General features: G+C 40.1%; 1 protein-coding gene across 1 annotated transcript in view; it reads left to right on the forward strand.

Moving 5' to 3' along the window:
• The window catches only part of LOC102222446 (phosphatidylinositol 4-phosphate 5-kinase type-1 beta-like), a 40,528-nt gene that overhangs the window by 16,383 nt on the left and 9,450 nt on the right, over positions 1-14,695 (forward strand). Inside the window, exons 5-9 of the mRNA XM_005804042.2 lie at positions 2,689-2,806; positions 5,492-5,644; positions 6,520-6,819; positions 12,883-13,079; positions 13,465-13,548. Of these exons, the coding sequence (XP_005804099.1) occupies positions 2,689-2,806; positions 5,492-5,644; positions 6,520-6,819; positions 12,883-13,079; positions 13,465-13,548 (852 nt within the window). The remainder of the gene's footprint in view (positions 1-2,688; positions 2,807-5,491; positions 5,645-6,519; positions 6,820-12,882; positions 13,080-13,464; positions 13,549-14,695) is intronic.

Raw genomic sequence — 14,695 nt, forward strand, 5'->3', positions numbered from 1 at the left:
TACCAGTCTCTGTGTGTGGAAATCTAAGTTCTTAACTCAGAGGTTTTCCAAAGGCCGCAAACAAAAATCCTGAAAATAATTCAGAGCAATTTTGCTGTTGTTTGTTCAGCCTTCCTGTTATCTGTTGAAGTATCGCTCTCTCACTCTGTCGAAGGCTGGATTAACCTCAGGTCAACATGTTGTATCACATACAGATTCCTTTTATATGGCGTCCTATGATCTTTGTAGGAATGATTTAAGACCCATCACGGGTTTGCAGAACCTGTGAGTCTCTGTGGAGGGATTTTGGCCTCTTCTTCCTTACAGGACTGTTTGAATTCAGTCACATCGGAGAACTTTTGGGGATGGAGAGCCAGTTTAAGGTCACACCTCTGGATCTCAGTCAGAATTAGCCCTAGTCACTCAGATGTGGCCCTGCTGGTGTGCTTTACGTCATCATCCGGCTACATAACCCAGGTTCATGTTGAAGGACTTTCTCCTTCAGCGTTGTCCCACAGGTTCTGTTTTAGTGATTACCTGCTCGTGCTGATCAGGCGGTAATCATTTGAAAATGTCCTGTTGTACTTACTGAGGCTATCTTTGTCCAATTCAACTTTATTAGATGAGCTGAAAGATTTCAGTGAGACAAAAAAAGTTCAAATAAAATAAATCTATTAGGGGGAAAATATTGCTTTAATGAACTGTTCCTTATTCCAAACAGCTTTTTCTAGTACAGATTTTACAAATCAATATTGCAATGTTGATATACTTGTAATATATTGCTCTGCCCTATTTATGTATTTTTTAGCTGTCTGGTTAGAGCTCATTTACTTCTGGTTTGTAGTTCTCCAGAGTAATTTTTTCTTTTATTCAAACTGGACTTTGCATTTCAAGTCTTCAAGCTAATTTATGATTAAAACTCTTGAAATGTCAGAGCTGACTGATAAATCATTACCCCAAGGGAGTCTTATAGTTATTTAGTCAAGAATGTGGTAGTTGAGAAACCTGCTAAGATTTATAATAGCCACGATAAAAATAGCTGTAATCTACTAAAAAGGGGGGCACTCAGAGTTGTTTTTGTGGACACACACATTCGTCAAACAAGGTTGTGGTTAACCCTCGGGTTTCAGGGAGAGAATGAGAGACCTGTAAGGAAGTACTTTGTGGTCTTGGCTTTTGAGATGCAACACCCGGATATGCAAACTCACTATGGTCTATGCAAACCTGTTCCTGGCACGCACACGTCTCCTATTTCTGAGCAACGGCCAAACATTACTCTTGTTGGTTCTGTGGCTTCTGATTGAGAGGCGGGAGTATAAAACCATCAGTGTCATCTGACATCATGTTTGGGTTGAATAAAAGATGCAGTTGTCCAGCTTTTCTTTGAAATGTAAAAGCCGGGAAGGAAGAAAATTACCCAAGACACAAGTCAGGAGAAATTGAATGTTCTACATCTAATACCTGACATAATCATTTCTTTTTTTAATTCTCTGCCTTCTCTAAGCAGTTCCCCTTTGGTGAAAACGTAAAACATATTTATTTCTTTTCTGAAAGACTGGGAGGAAGGTTAAGCGATGAGCTCTGAAGTTTTTATTTGTCTCTCTTGTCTGTCAACGCTCTTTCTCGTCTTCATCTTCCCATTTTCTTCTGGAGATTTATTGGCTGCTGTCAGTCTAGTTTTCACACTCGCACCCCGGCTTTGCTCTCCTCTTTCTGTTTCACTTTCCCTTCTTCTCAGTGGAACTGCAGGCGACTGTCTTTCTGATCAGATTGGATCAAACATTTCCATGTGCTGTTTGCGCTCGACAACTTTCCGTGACAGGTGAACACCGCTGCCGTCCTGCGCTGAACAAAGCAGTCAAATTACTTTGTGGGGTTATATTACAGGGCACAGCCCAGACTGTTGCCCCAGCACACAACAACAAAATAGTCTGGTTACTCGGATCATTGTTTAAGAACCCTGATTTAGAGTCGCCCTGGAAAACTTAATCTTTATTAACCTACTTCCATATTTAGGATCCACGAAAACCAGTTCCAGTGAGCTTACGTCGGCTCACTCCCACCGTATTACTGACACGCTAGTTCATGTGTCGCGGTTCTCCCCTGGAATGAAAGCTAGCTTGGGAACCGAATGGGGCCAACCTTTGTCAAAGCCTGTCTGAGAATGTCCCGCACTCCAGCCAAAGACGAAAAAAAAATCTAGGCTATTGTGTTATTTTAGGGCTTTTTGCAGGTCCTTTTTCTCCCTCTGAGGAAAGGCTCATGTGCTGCTGATTATTGCTTAGATCCAGTAATCAGACTCACCTTCAGCCTCCAGGCGAACTACTTTACACCGGCCTTTTTTCTTTTTTTTTTTTTTTTGTCACGCCAGCTGTTATGGATCCAGGTTCTTGTAGATGACTGAACTGAACTCTGTCCATGCATTAATGCAGCGTTTCTCAACCTGGTGGTCCTCAGGGCCCACTGTCCGTCATGTTTTAGATGCATCTCTGCTCCAGAACACTTAATTAAAATGATTTCATTACCTCCTCCGTGACAGTGGAAAAACACTCCATCCGTGGCTAAAAATGCAGTGACCCACTATACTGAAGGCCCAACCGTAATAATAAGATTGTTGTTTATTGAGATTTTATAGGAATAATGTGTCTTATGCATCTTTTTTTTTTATTTTTCACTCCTTCCCGGCTTGGTTTCATCATCACGTTACAGTGAGGGAAGTAACTTGACTCCTGCTCATCACTACCCAGATTTCCGCTTCAAGACGTACGCTCCGCTGGCTTTCCGTTACTTCAGAGATCTGTTTGGCATCAAACCAGACGACTATCTGGTAAGACCCAAAATCTTTCCAACACTCCAAGTAGTTGATGATTGATTTTTTTGTTGTTGTTGTTTTTTCTTACCGAGGCAAATCAGAAAAGTGTGCCATACTACCAAAACCTTGAAGAACAGTTTTTCACATCATTTACAGCTGCAGTTCTCTGCCAGTTCGGCACATTTAGAGTCAAAAAGTTTTATTTACTCTTTCCAAAATAGCTCAAGCTCATTCAGATCAGATGGTGTGTGTGTGTAAACATTAGTTTCCAAGTCTTGTCACAGATTCTGAAATTAATTATAGAAAGGACTTTGACTAGGCCATTGAAACACCTAAATGCTCTTTGAACCAAGCCATTCCACAGTAGCTCAGGCTGCATATCAAGGCCCATTCTCAAGGCCCAAAGAAGTTCACTGAAAAGCCATGATATTAAAATATGTGAATCCTTTTACATTTTTTTTAAAGTGGCAGAGATGCTCATAGAAGGTATTGTTAAAAAATTAGACAAAAACATTTTGTCTCATTTTGTGTGCAGTAGTGAACAACGTGTTCATGTGCTGACCACTAACAAATGGTGCCTTCTGTCAGTGCTGCACATTTTTTAAAGTAATTTGGTTTGTTTGACCCCACCCCTCAGTGATGTTACATCTAAACATTCCCCACAAAAACTCCTCATGTCAAGAACGTCCACAACATTCCTCTTAGGATGTTAGTGGCTCCCAAGCAAAAGCTTTCTTCCTGTTTAAATGCATTCATGGGAAAAAACAATCAAACAAGTTCAGTGTACGACTGTCATTGGTTGTTACTGTGAGTCGTAATCCCCAAAATGGTGAAACATAAGGCAGCTGGACTTCTGCTTCTGTTCAAACAGTTTTACTAAGATTTACTTCAAGGACACATATTCTGGTATTTTTAAAAAATATTCTGAGCCCTTTCAGATTCAATGTAAAGCCCAGATGCTACAAGCTAATTCAAACCGTTACACATTTTGCTCCGACAAGATATGAGCAGAGGTGATTAGTTCAAGAACTGATTAAAGAGTAAAAGTTTAGAAGTTTTTGTCAACCTCTTTTTTCGTTTAATCCTGTTGTTTTCCTTTTAAAACTTCTTCAGGAATCAAATAAGAATCTGCAGAAGTCCCCTGTTTTCGAGCTCCTCTTTATGCTTTGTTCTCAGAACCAAATTAGATTTTGTGTGATGTTATGACTTTATCCTGTTATGACGCCGTTTGCCTATTTCCCATCTGCCTCCAAGCCCTTTCATAAATCCAGCCAGCTGTATTCTTGTTTTTGAACGCTGACATTATTTCTGCATCAGCGACAAAAGACAAAAAAGAAAAGAAAAAAGGAATAACTTCAAGGCAGAAGAGCGAGGATTTCATTAGGCGCGACAAAGTAGAGAGGTTGCTACAGTTAGTTGTGGCTTCAGGTGGTGATGGATTCAGTCAGGCAGAGGCCACGCAGCCGAGGCTAATTAAAACTAGGAATTAAAGCACATATAAAAGGATGATAAGCTTCAGATGTGTTTGTGCCAGTTATTCAATGTGACTGCAGACGGTGGTCGGCTGTCTCCAGGGACAGGGAGCAGATGCCTCCAGTGTTTCTCATCTCCTCTGAACATGTTGCTCTCATAACGCACCGATTAACATCCAGCACTTCTCCACAGTCTGCTGCTCACTTTCGGTGCCACTTCTGGATTATAGTTTACCATTAATGTTAAGATTTTCCTTATTGCTGTTAAAATGTGTCTGATTAACCTAGAGCTGAAAAGATAATGTTCTGTCTTGGCAAAGTGATACTTGCTTCCTAGAAATAATAATATTCAAAAACTAATAAGAGCCTCGATCTGTCAGTCTGAAGGATGAATTCTTTTGAGGAGGATCGAGAACTTTTCTGTATTTTTTTTTAGATTTCAAGATTTATTTAAAGTTAACTATAACATTAACACTTTTGCCAAAATAAGAACGGGAATAAAAATCATTAACGGCTAGTAATCATGATATAATGTAAAACGTGGAAAAGGTGAAGCACTAGCAGTGCTTTTCCCACATGCACTAAAAGACTGCCTGGGTTATTTTAAAGCATGCATTCACACAAAGGTATTTTGACTATAGCGACTTGGCAAGATGTGGAGATTCTGGGACCCCTCCTGTGTAGAGTAAGAGGTTACCTTGGATCTACCTTTGCTCCGACAAGAACATTTTGAATAGACCTGGAGAATAGGTGTGTAGCAGCCAAATCTGAGCTGTGCTTGTGCACAAAAACAATTGACTGTTCATCTTAGATGGGAGATATGTTATTTTTAGCAAATGCCAGACTTTACTGTCTGTTATCATTGTTGGATCTCAGTCATGCTGTTATGAGAGAGGAAAAAAAATGAAGGTATGAAAAGCATTCATAGCATTTGTGTTTAGATGCCCCTAAGAGGGAAGAAAACTACAGAAATTTAGCTATTCCTCATTCCCGCTAAGTCCTAAGCTTCATAAGAGATTTATTGCCATTTATCTCTTGTAGTTTTAAACAAACAAAAAAAATGTTTGTCTTTTTTTTTCCATATAAACTTTTACAGTGTTTCCATTTTTAGTCTTCTTGTTTAGAGCTGCTCTAGTTTGATTACACTGTGGATGAAGCTGCTCTCCCAAAAGCCTGATCCTTGCTACGTGTGAAACGCTAAATTGATGTTATGATGTTCCTCCCTCAGTACTCACTCGTAAATGAGCCTTTGATTGAGCTGACCAACCCGGGCGCCAGCGGCTCGCTCTTCTACCTGACCAGCGATGATGAGTTCATCATTAAAACGGTTCAGCACAAAGAGGCCAAGTTTCTGCAGAGGCTGCTACCTGGATACTACATGGTGAGGAACACGGTTCTTTTTTCTCTCTTACGCTCGGATTATGAGGCCATTTACCAAAACTTAAAAATATAAAACAACAACAACAACAACCCCCCCCCAAAAAACAACAATGACTGCTGAGTTGTAAAGGTTTAATTTTTTATTTCTGGTGAAATAAAACAAAGCAAGCATGATGGGTATTCTTCTAACTGAAAACATGGAGGATAATGAGAATGAACACAAACGACTAATAACACCAGCATGAATGTTGGAATCAGCTGAAGTTAATTAAAATATATTAATTCCCAAGGGTTATATTATACTATATTGTTTTGTATTGATAACTGTGGTGAAATATCTAAAATAAAATCAGGTTGAATGCAGAAGAGAGAGGAGTTGTTAGGGCCTCCAGATATATTAGTGTGTTGAGTCGTTAGTGACAGACTTCACTGTGAGCAGGTGAACCGTGATTAAAGCCTGGATGGATGGAAATTATCAGTCAACAGTTTTATATCTGGGATGCAGAAATAATTTTTCTTGGTAACGTATCTAATGGCTACATCATTGCGTTACCATGCACAGTGAAAAATCTCTTCCTATGGTTTCTCTCTATTAAACTTAATTAGATTTATTTAAGCTGTCAGGGCATTATTAGTAAATATGGAACATGAAAATGAAAATTAAAAGAGTTTTATGATTATTGATATGATTGCTACTAAAAACTGATTTCTTTCGAAAAAAAAAAGATATTTCTACTGTAATGCAGCTTCCACAGATCAGGTATTCTTCCCTTTTGTCCTAATAAACAAAATATGCGTTAATAAAAGTGTGCCAAGTCTGAAAAGTCCTGCATGTTAGATCTGAATGTTGAATGCAAGCACTGTCTAAACCCACAGAACCTGAACCAGAATCCGCGCACGCTGCTGCCCAAGTTTTACGGCTTGTACTGCATCCAGACGGGGGGCTTCAACATCCGACTGGTGGTGATGAACAACGTGCTTCCTCGCTCGGTCAAGATGCACTACAAGTACGACCTGAAGGGATCCACCTACAAGAGGCGAGCGTCCAGGAAAGAGAGGGAGAAAGCCCGTCCGACGTACAAGGATCTGGACTTTCAGGACATGCATGAGGAGGGGCTTTACTTTGACACAGAGACATACAACAACCTGATGAAGACCCTGCAGAGGGACTGTCGGGTAGGTGGATGTTCTTCAGGGTGACAGTCGACTTACTCTGAAACACAGGTGTTTTATACTGGAAATGAATTCTTGAATAATCGTCTCTATCTGAGAGGTCAAGAACAGAGGAGACGTCACACCAGGCGAGAGAGCAGTTGATGTAAAACCGGGTTTTACTAATTTGAACAAAGACAAAATTAATCTTAAGTTTTAGAGTTTGATATTATGAGATTTAAAGGTTGTAAGCATTAGTCTTCCTGTAGTTGGCTGAAGTTGGCCTTGGTTCAGGTTGCCTTGTTCACTATGTGACAGCTGCTACGTAGCATAAAAGATCACAAGTAATGATTAAAACTGCACTTACCAGCTAGTAACAATAACATTTTCTTTCCAAATTGCTTCTCTGTCTTAATTTTTAAACCTCTAAAAATAACAAAAATGAAGTGTTCTGCCTCAGTAACAAAAATTACACCAAAGAATGTTGTTTTCACCGCCACCTGGTAGCCTATGCATGTTCAGATAAACATGGGATTGTTAAGTTTCCAATTGATCAGTCACCAGCCGATTACTCTGTCCATTTACTTGCAAATAAATGTTAACAAGTACCGAAAAAACAGTAATATAACAAGCCAAGATGCTCAAGGTGGTCTGGATTTCCTGGGGTTTGGTTTTATAATCTTGGTTTTAAACTGCTACACATCCTTATCATTTTCTGTAAAATTTCTAATTAGGTCATTAGCCTTACAGGATAACGCTCTCAGAAAACACCTTTACCTTGATTCAACTTCAGAGGGAGGCTGTCTGTTTGACCATTAAATTTGGTAGCAGTGGAATAAAAAGCTATTATTAAACAGCAAGGCACAAAGCAGGTTTTTGTGTGGTGATGTTCCTACACTGCAGTAAACAGCCTCTTGGGACTGCTTCATCCCCTGAATTACAGGAAGTTGTTTAAGTAGCTTTGTTTCATGCTCTTTGTCAGACAGTTTGAGCTCCGAAGGTGTAATATCCTGGTCAGTGTAGCGTTATCAGGGTATTACTGTAAACGTGGACTTATCCAGAGACCAGGAAGGAAGACTTCCTGGCAGAACCTGCCTGGCCTGACAGCCCTGCATCAGAACATCTAACAATATAATGATTCTAATTACACCAAACTCAATGTTGCCCGCAGTTTTTAAATATTGGGACCACATGGGCAACAATTACAGTAAATGAGCTTTGGATATATTTAGTTCGTCCTGTTACATAAGGCTCTGGTTTTATTTAGAAAGAAAACATTATGTGATAAAGTTCCTTTTTTTTCTTGATAAAGTTCATTTTACAATAGTGTTGCTGTTTTGGATCAATCAGGAGGTTGTTTCCTGGAAATGTTTGAACATGTGTTGATTTCCCACCTCTTTCCAACTGGTTCTATTTTTAAATGTGTTTGGATTTGAGTGAGGTCAAGCTGGAGAGATTGCTGTAAATTCAAAAAACCTTTATGCCACTTGCTATCTTATATGTTGATATTCCCGAAGGTTCCCTACTTTCATTTGTGAAAGTTTTCTTGAGCAAAGTGTCCAGAGTGACATCTGACTTTTTGAAAAGTCACTGCTTCTTTAATTTTTAACCTAGCTGCTTGAGGAAGCAGACAAACCTTTTCCCCAAAGTTTAACAGTTTTGAGATAAAGGCAAGAAAATGTAATTAAAATATATTAAAAGTTTTTGACTCTATTTTAACAAGGTGGTATGCTATTGTTTAACCAGACAACAACAGCTGTGTTGTGTCACTCATTAGCACCGACTCAGCATGTTAGCATGCTAGCAAGTTTGACTTAATACCAGCGTTGATAGGGGAGATAAAGTTGGTAAAAAAGCAAATTCTTGCTCTGACATTGAAGCATTCCCATCACAAGTCTTTCATTATTTAAAAACATTTACAAAGTTTATATCTTGATTCCTATGGTAATCTAAAAACGATCAAACAAATCAACATCTTCAGGTAAATTCAGTTGCAATTGAAATCAAAATCATTTGGTTGCAACTTAACTATTTTATTACCATTTCATTCACAAACAATTATGTTAATGTTGATGTTTTAATAATATTTAACTTAATTCCCCAACATCCATTTCTGCAGTGTGTGAACATGCTACATGTTTTTTAGCAGAACGTGTTGGAGCCTCAGCTCTGTGTGGTGTGTCATTGTCAGGGCTTCCTGCGCTCGCCTTCTAAACGGGAAGCAAAGTGCCCTCTAAGCAGAATCTCAGTCCATTTCCATGAGTAAGCAGCCAACCCCGTAACCCCAGAGGGGACCTGAACACAGGAAGGGCTGTCAGGAGCCAAGCAACAGAAGGGTGGAGGGAATAAAAGAGTTTTTTTTTTTTTTACAACAGTTCAGGATCACTTCCTTTTTTACATCAAGAGCTTAGATATTATGCATTTTAGCAGGTCAGAGTTGAGCTGGAGCCAGAGCGACAGCGAGAAGAAAAGGACAGATTGTCATTTGAGTTACACGGGACACTTGTAGCAAAATGCCGGCTGTGCCGCCTTCCTTTTAAGTCTCCTTCCCGCCGCAGCTCCCCTGATAGCGCCGCAAATGCCGAAACGTCATTAGGCATTAATAATTAATGTTGAACTCACAGAGATTGAAACAGAGAAGGTTAATGGGAGTGTGAGTGTGTGTTGGTACCACTGGTGTGATGGGGTTTGTAATTAGTGCGTTACAGCGAGACAAACACGACGGTGACAAGCTGTTCAGAGGACTTAACTCGCACCAACCCCGACACTGAAGATCTGCTTTCTTTTGGTTTTACAGCAGAAGCTACATTTATCATTAAATCATTTTTAAGTTCAAACAAATATAAGCGTAAATATCTGGGTTCTGCCTGCTAATACTCGTCCTGAGCTTTCCGATATAATTTTTGTATCTCGCCACGCTGAAAGCCTTCTGGCATAAAGGTATACCAAGATTTAAAAAAATAACTGTTTCAGCACAGCTAAAAATGTCCAAAATTTTTATAGAGCCATAGAGTGCACCTCTTCCCTTCTACACAGGTCCCTGCACACTGCTGGTCAGCAGGCTAAAAAGAAGGCTTCGTGACACACTTACAATTAAGAGAGACATATGCGCTTGTTTGAAAGTATTTCTAAATGCAAAAAAAAAAAAAAATACCATGCCGTGACGAATGTATTGATGGTGTTTATCATTGTTTCATATTATTTTATCTGCAGCTGGAATAGTTAATGCATTTATTTTCTTTGAAGAAAATGAACTGGATCATGTCATACTTTTTTTTATAAGTCCTTATAAAACTTGTTATACTGTGAGAATCTTATACGAGCCCAAGGAGTACTGTTTACTAACACACACTTATGAATGAGCATCTGGAGGGCGATGGGAGGACTCTGTGTTTTTCCCTGGGACAGTTTAATATGAGGATGAGATGGGGATTTATCACAAATTGGTTAAAAATGGGAAACTCTTGGTATTTTTTTCTCTACCGACCTGTATTCAGCTTTGTTTATGCCGTAACAGAGATGAGCGTTGTAACTATTGCAAACGGTGGGAAAACTTATTATGGTGCATTCACTGATCATGAACAGAACTTTTTTTTTTGACTGTCAAAGAAGAAGTTCAGGCTCTTCAAGCTAACAACCATCTGAATCTTCTCATCAGCTGATTTTTCTGCATGTCTCTTGGAAAAAAACAGGCGTAAGTTGCTCAAACATCCAGAACCTAAAGGTCATGTGTTTACCTGCATGCATCCAGAGCAGAAATAGTTCAAAGAACTAATGATGTGGCACTACTTTGTGAAATTCCCCCTAAGTGTCCTCTCAGAACCAGCATCGGTTTTTGGCTTCAAACATGAGCAGAATTGGCCGTGCGTTGTGCATTTGGAACAGGCAAACTCAAACTTGAGAAAGCTTTTAGTGTATTAATGTCGCTCCAAAATGAGACACGAGAACAGAGCTCTGGTCTACCATTACTAGAGAGGAGATTGATCGGTAGAGTGCTGGGAGGGTATGTGAGATGCATTAGGGATTCGGACAGAGAATCCAGTGACGGAGCCCAGCTGGTGTATAATTATTATTCCCCCTTCACTATAAGAGAAGTGAGCTTCGTTTGAAATGCGAGCAGATAACACATCCAAGGGGACATGCCCAGGTCTCTGGAAAGTCGGTCGCTTCATTTTCCGAAGTCAGAGAAATATCTTTCTGTGTGTTGTCATGGGGGAAAGCTGAGGCCTGAACATGCGGTAATGGCTTTCTGTAGGCAGCGTCGTTCAACATGGTTGCTGTTTGAATAGGCTGTGGGAGTTTTAGAGAGGGATGCAAATTGTTGATATGGAAAAAGCCAAAGCCCGGACAAAAGACTCTGTGTTTTGTTCCAGTCAGTCGGTCAGTCATTATGTCTGTCTTGTGTTTCAGTGTTAAAGACGGATCTGAGTTTGAAGGGGAAAGATAAAAGCTGTCCCTTCCCCCAGTTTTCTTTACACTTCTTCTCATACTCTGTGCTGCGAAGTTTATTTATGAGCTTCGAGCCAAAAAACAAGCGAGTGTTTGTTTTGTTGATGGTCGGTGTCCTTCACACTTCCTGAGCTGCTACAGAAACACAGCTCAGTCTGAAGGAGGTGGCCATCTGTTTTTCAGAGCCACTTGCTGCAGTTTGAGTCACCTCTTTGTGCAGCTCTTATTAATAGCAAAGACGCGTATTCAATTACATACCTTAGTTACACTTACAACTGTATTCCCATTGATTTCTCATCGCTCACTGTAACTTTACTGCTTTCTCCCTCACGGCCATTTAAAATGAAAAATCTTTGCGCTGAATTTTTTCAAGGCTAAACCATAGTGCAGCCATTATGCCTAAAGCATAACGGCGTTTATGTCTTAAGCATTTCCACTTTCAATGTATTTTGAAAAGCAGTGTATAGTTGTGACAAGAGAGTGAAGGAGTCACGGGTTTCAAATTTCCTGTCATGGATTTATTGTCATCCCCGTTTCCTCTGATACCTGTCAATAAAATCTAATGTAGCCAGTTGCCTTCAAGGACAATCACTAAAAAGGGACTCCTGTCTGTGACTTGGTTTCAGAATATAAATTCTGTATCGGCCTCAGAGGATTGTTAGACAACACAAACATTTTGCCATACATTCAAAACGCTTTGCGATTGAAAACTAAGTCTGCCAAAACACCCTGAACATTCTGTCTTCACTGTGAGACATGGTGGTGGCAGCATCATGCTTCTGGAGCTACAGGATAACACTAGAAGACTTGAGACTGGGATGAGATTCACCTTCCAGCAGAACAATAACAGTAAACATGCAGCCAAGGAAACAGTTTAGATCAAAGCGTATCACGCATTAGAATGGCCTAGTCAAAGTCTGGATCTAAGTACACACGAGAATTTACAGTATGACTTTTAAAAAAACAAGAATTGGCAAAACTTTCTGTGTGTCGATCTGTACATTTTGGAGTCTTTAAAGAAGGACATTTGTCTCTGTGCTGCAGTGATTCAAAGGGACTAAATACAAAAAGGTGCCTCTATTTTCAGCTTCTGACTTGTAAAAATCCTTTAAATCTGCATATCGTTTTTTTTTCAAGTCACATTTATGCAGTATCGTTTGTTGAGCAGTCGCTGAAACTCAGAAGATTCCTTAAATCCCGTGTTTGTATATTTGCAATCAAGCAAACATTTGGAAAGGTTTATTATTACAAACAGTTTGCTGTGCGGCGCTCCAGTCTGGGTCACCAAACGGAACCGGTTAGCTGGTTGTGACTCTGATCCTATTCCCGTCTGTCTCTGCTCCCGTCTCGCCCAATAAAGCGACATTTTCTAGAGGACATGAAGTCACAGGGCGTCTGGGAAAACTGGGCATAAGCTCCTCAAACAGGTCAACGTGTAACACTTGGCTCGCTGTGGAGAAACACCTTGTTTGTTTAGCTCAGAACTGGTTTAAACAGAGATTTCTTTCTCTGTTGACCTGGGAAAGACTTGGGAAAGAAGTGTGCAAAGAAATGAAATAATAAAAAAAGCTTTTAATGCTTTCTCTCTCAGTATTCAAAATTGTCCTTTTTTTTTTTTTTAAATATGTGTTGCAATAGGTGCTGGAGAGCTTTAAGATCATGGACTACAGTCTGCTGCTGGGTGTGCACGTCCTGGACCACAGGGAGGTGGGAGAGCCAGGCCAGACGGGGGGAGACGGCAGGAGGAACGTAGGTCAGAGGGTGCTTTACTCCACGGCCTTGGAGTCCATCCAAGGAGACGGCAAGGCGGCCGAAGTTGTCACCACTGACGACACGTGAGTTTGTTCAGCTGCGGGGAAACGCACGCTCACAGATGCTGCATTCTGATCACACATCCAGGCCCTCCGTCTCCATCTGTGTCTCCGTCTCCACTTCATCCCAGAGACGCCATTATGCAACCGCGCTCGCACCTCGCCCAGGGCACCGCAGCAGCGAGCGCGCGCAGACGGGCCCTCATATAACCATAGCTACGCAAAGATACAAACACAGCCTCCTGTTCTGCATATTTACAGCAACACACATGAATGTAAATAGTATAAGGGCCTCTTTTACAAACACTTGTAAAAGTGAGGCAGCACACTGGCTTTATTTGAACAAGACTTCGAGCCTCACAGAGAAACACTAGCTGTCTTCTCACCGCTTTTGTTTTCTCCACTTCAGGATGGGCGGCATCCCGGCAAAAACACACAAAGACGAAAAGCTGCTCATCTTCCTGGGTATCATAGATATTCTGCAGTCATACAGGTACCAGTCCTCTTTAAATTATATTGCTGTATTATTTTCTGGAATTATGCTTTCTGACTGTTCTGGCTGATTTCTTAAAGCTAAAAAGTGTCCATGCACGATAATGACTCACCATGACAGAATTACAGCTTTTAAAGATGCCAAACCTCCCATGTTGAGTTATCACAGGGGAAAAGCTACAACACATTTTACCATAAACCTCCAACCATCAGGATTTACTAGACCTCAGAGGTCCATTAGTCTTCTCTATTTACTAATTGATTCATTTTTTGTCCTGGAAGCAAAAAAAAGGAGAAAGCCCTGTGGATCAACAACAGCAAAAAAGACATAAAGCTTCATCAGCCTCTCTAATTGATGCTCTCTGAGTGGGTGGAGAAGGATAAATATGTCCAGCTTTTATTATAGCTGAATGTTTCAGATCAAAAAGGAGATTTTATTACCAGATATCCTGTTGAATTACAAAATTCTATTTTCTAAGCGTCACTTCAGTGTTTTAGAAAAATACAAACAACAATCCAAACCATCCTAACCCTATGTGAAAAAAATAACTGCCACCTAAACCTACTGCTGCTGGTTTTTCCACCCTCAGCAGAAGCACAGATTCAGGATGGAGCAAACCAGGAATGATCTCAGGTGGATATTTAGGTTGTTTTTCTTTAACTTCTAAAGTTGGAACTTGGATCTTAAAATTATTTTTTGTTATATATTGTGCTATGGGGCCAGGCTAACTGCTAACAAGGCTACAATAAAAATAGCATAAATAGCATAAAAATAGCAATAGGTATTTTGTTCCATATAACAAAGTAGGAGTGTGACCGGTAAACCTTTTATGGATGCAATCTCGACTAAAAACCCACCTGTTTAGGATTGTATTTGAAACGTGAACAATTACAAATTTATTGCTGGAACCTGATTTAATGTCGTGTTTTGATTGTTGATTCTATGTTGCATTGTGTTTCTGTGTTTGATATGTTGTAAAGCACTTTGAAATGCCTTGCTGCTAAAATGGGCTATACAAATAAAATTTGATTGATTGATTGATAAAGTATTTATTTTATTTTTAGGCATGTGGCATATTAGCTGCATGTGCAGCTAATATGGCTGCCAATCTGAATTCTGGTGAGAAAGACAATTAAACCACATCCTC

The sequence above is a fragment of the Xiphophorus maculatus genome, chromosome 12 (assembly GCF_002775205.1).
Source record: "Xiphophorus maculatus strain JP 163 A chromosome 12, X_maculatus-5.0-male, whole genome shotgun sequence".
NCBI lineage: Eukaryota > Metazoa > Chordata > Actinopteri > Cyprinodontiformes > Poeciliidae > Xiphophorus > Xiphophorus maculatus.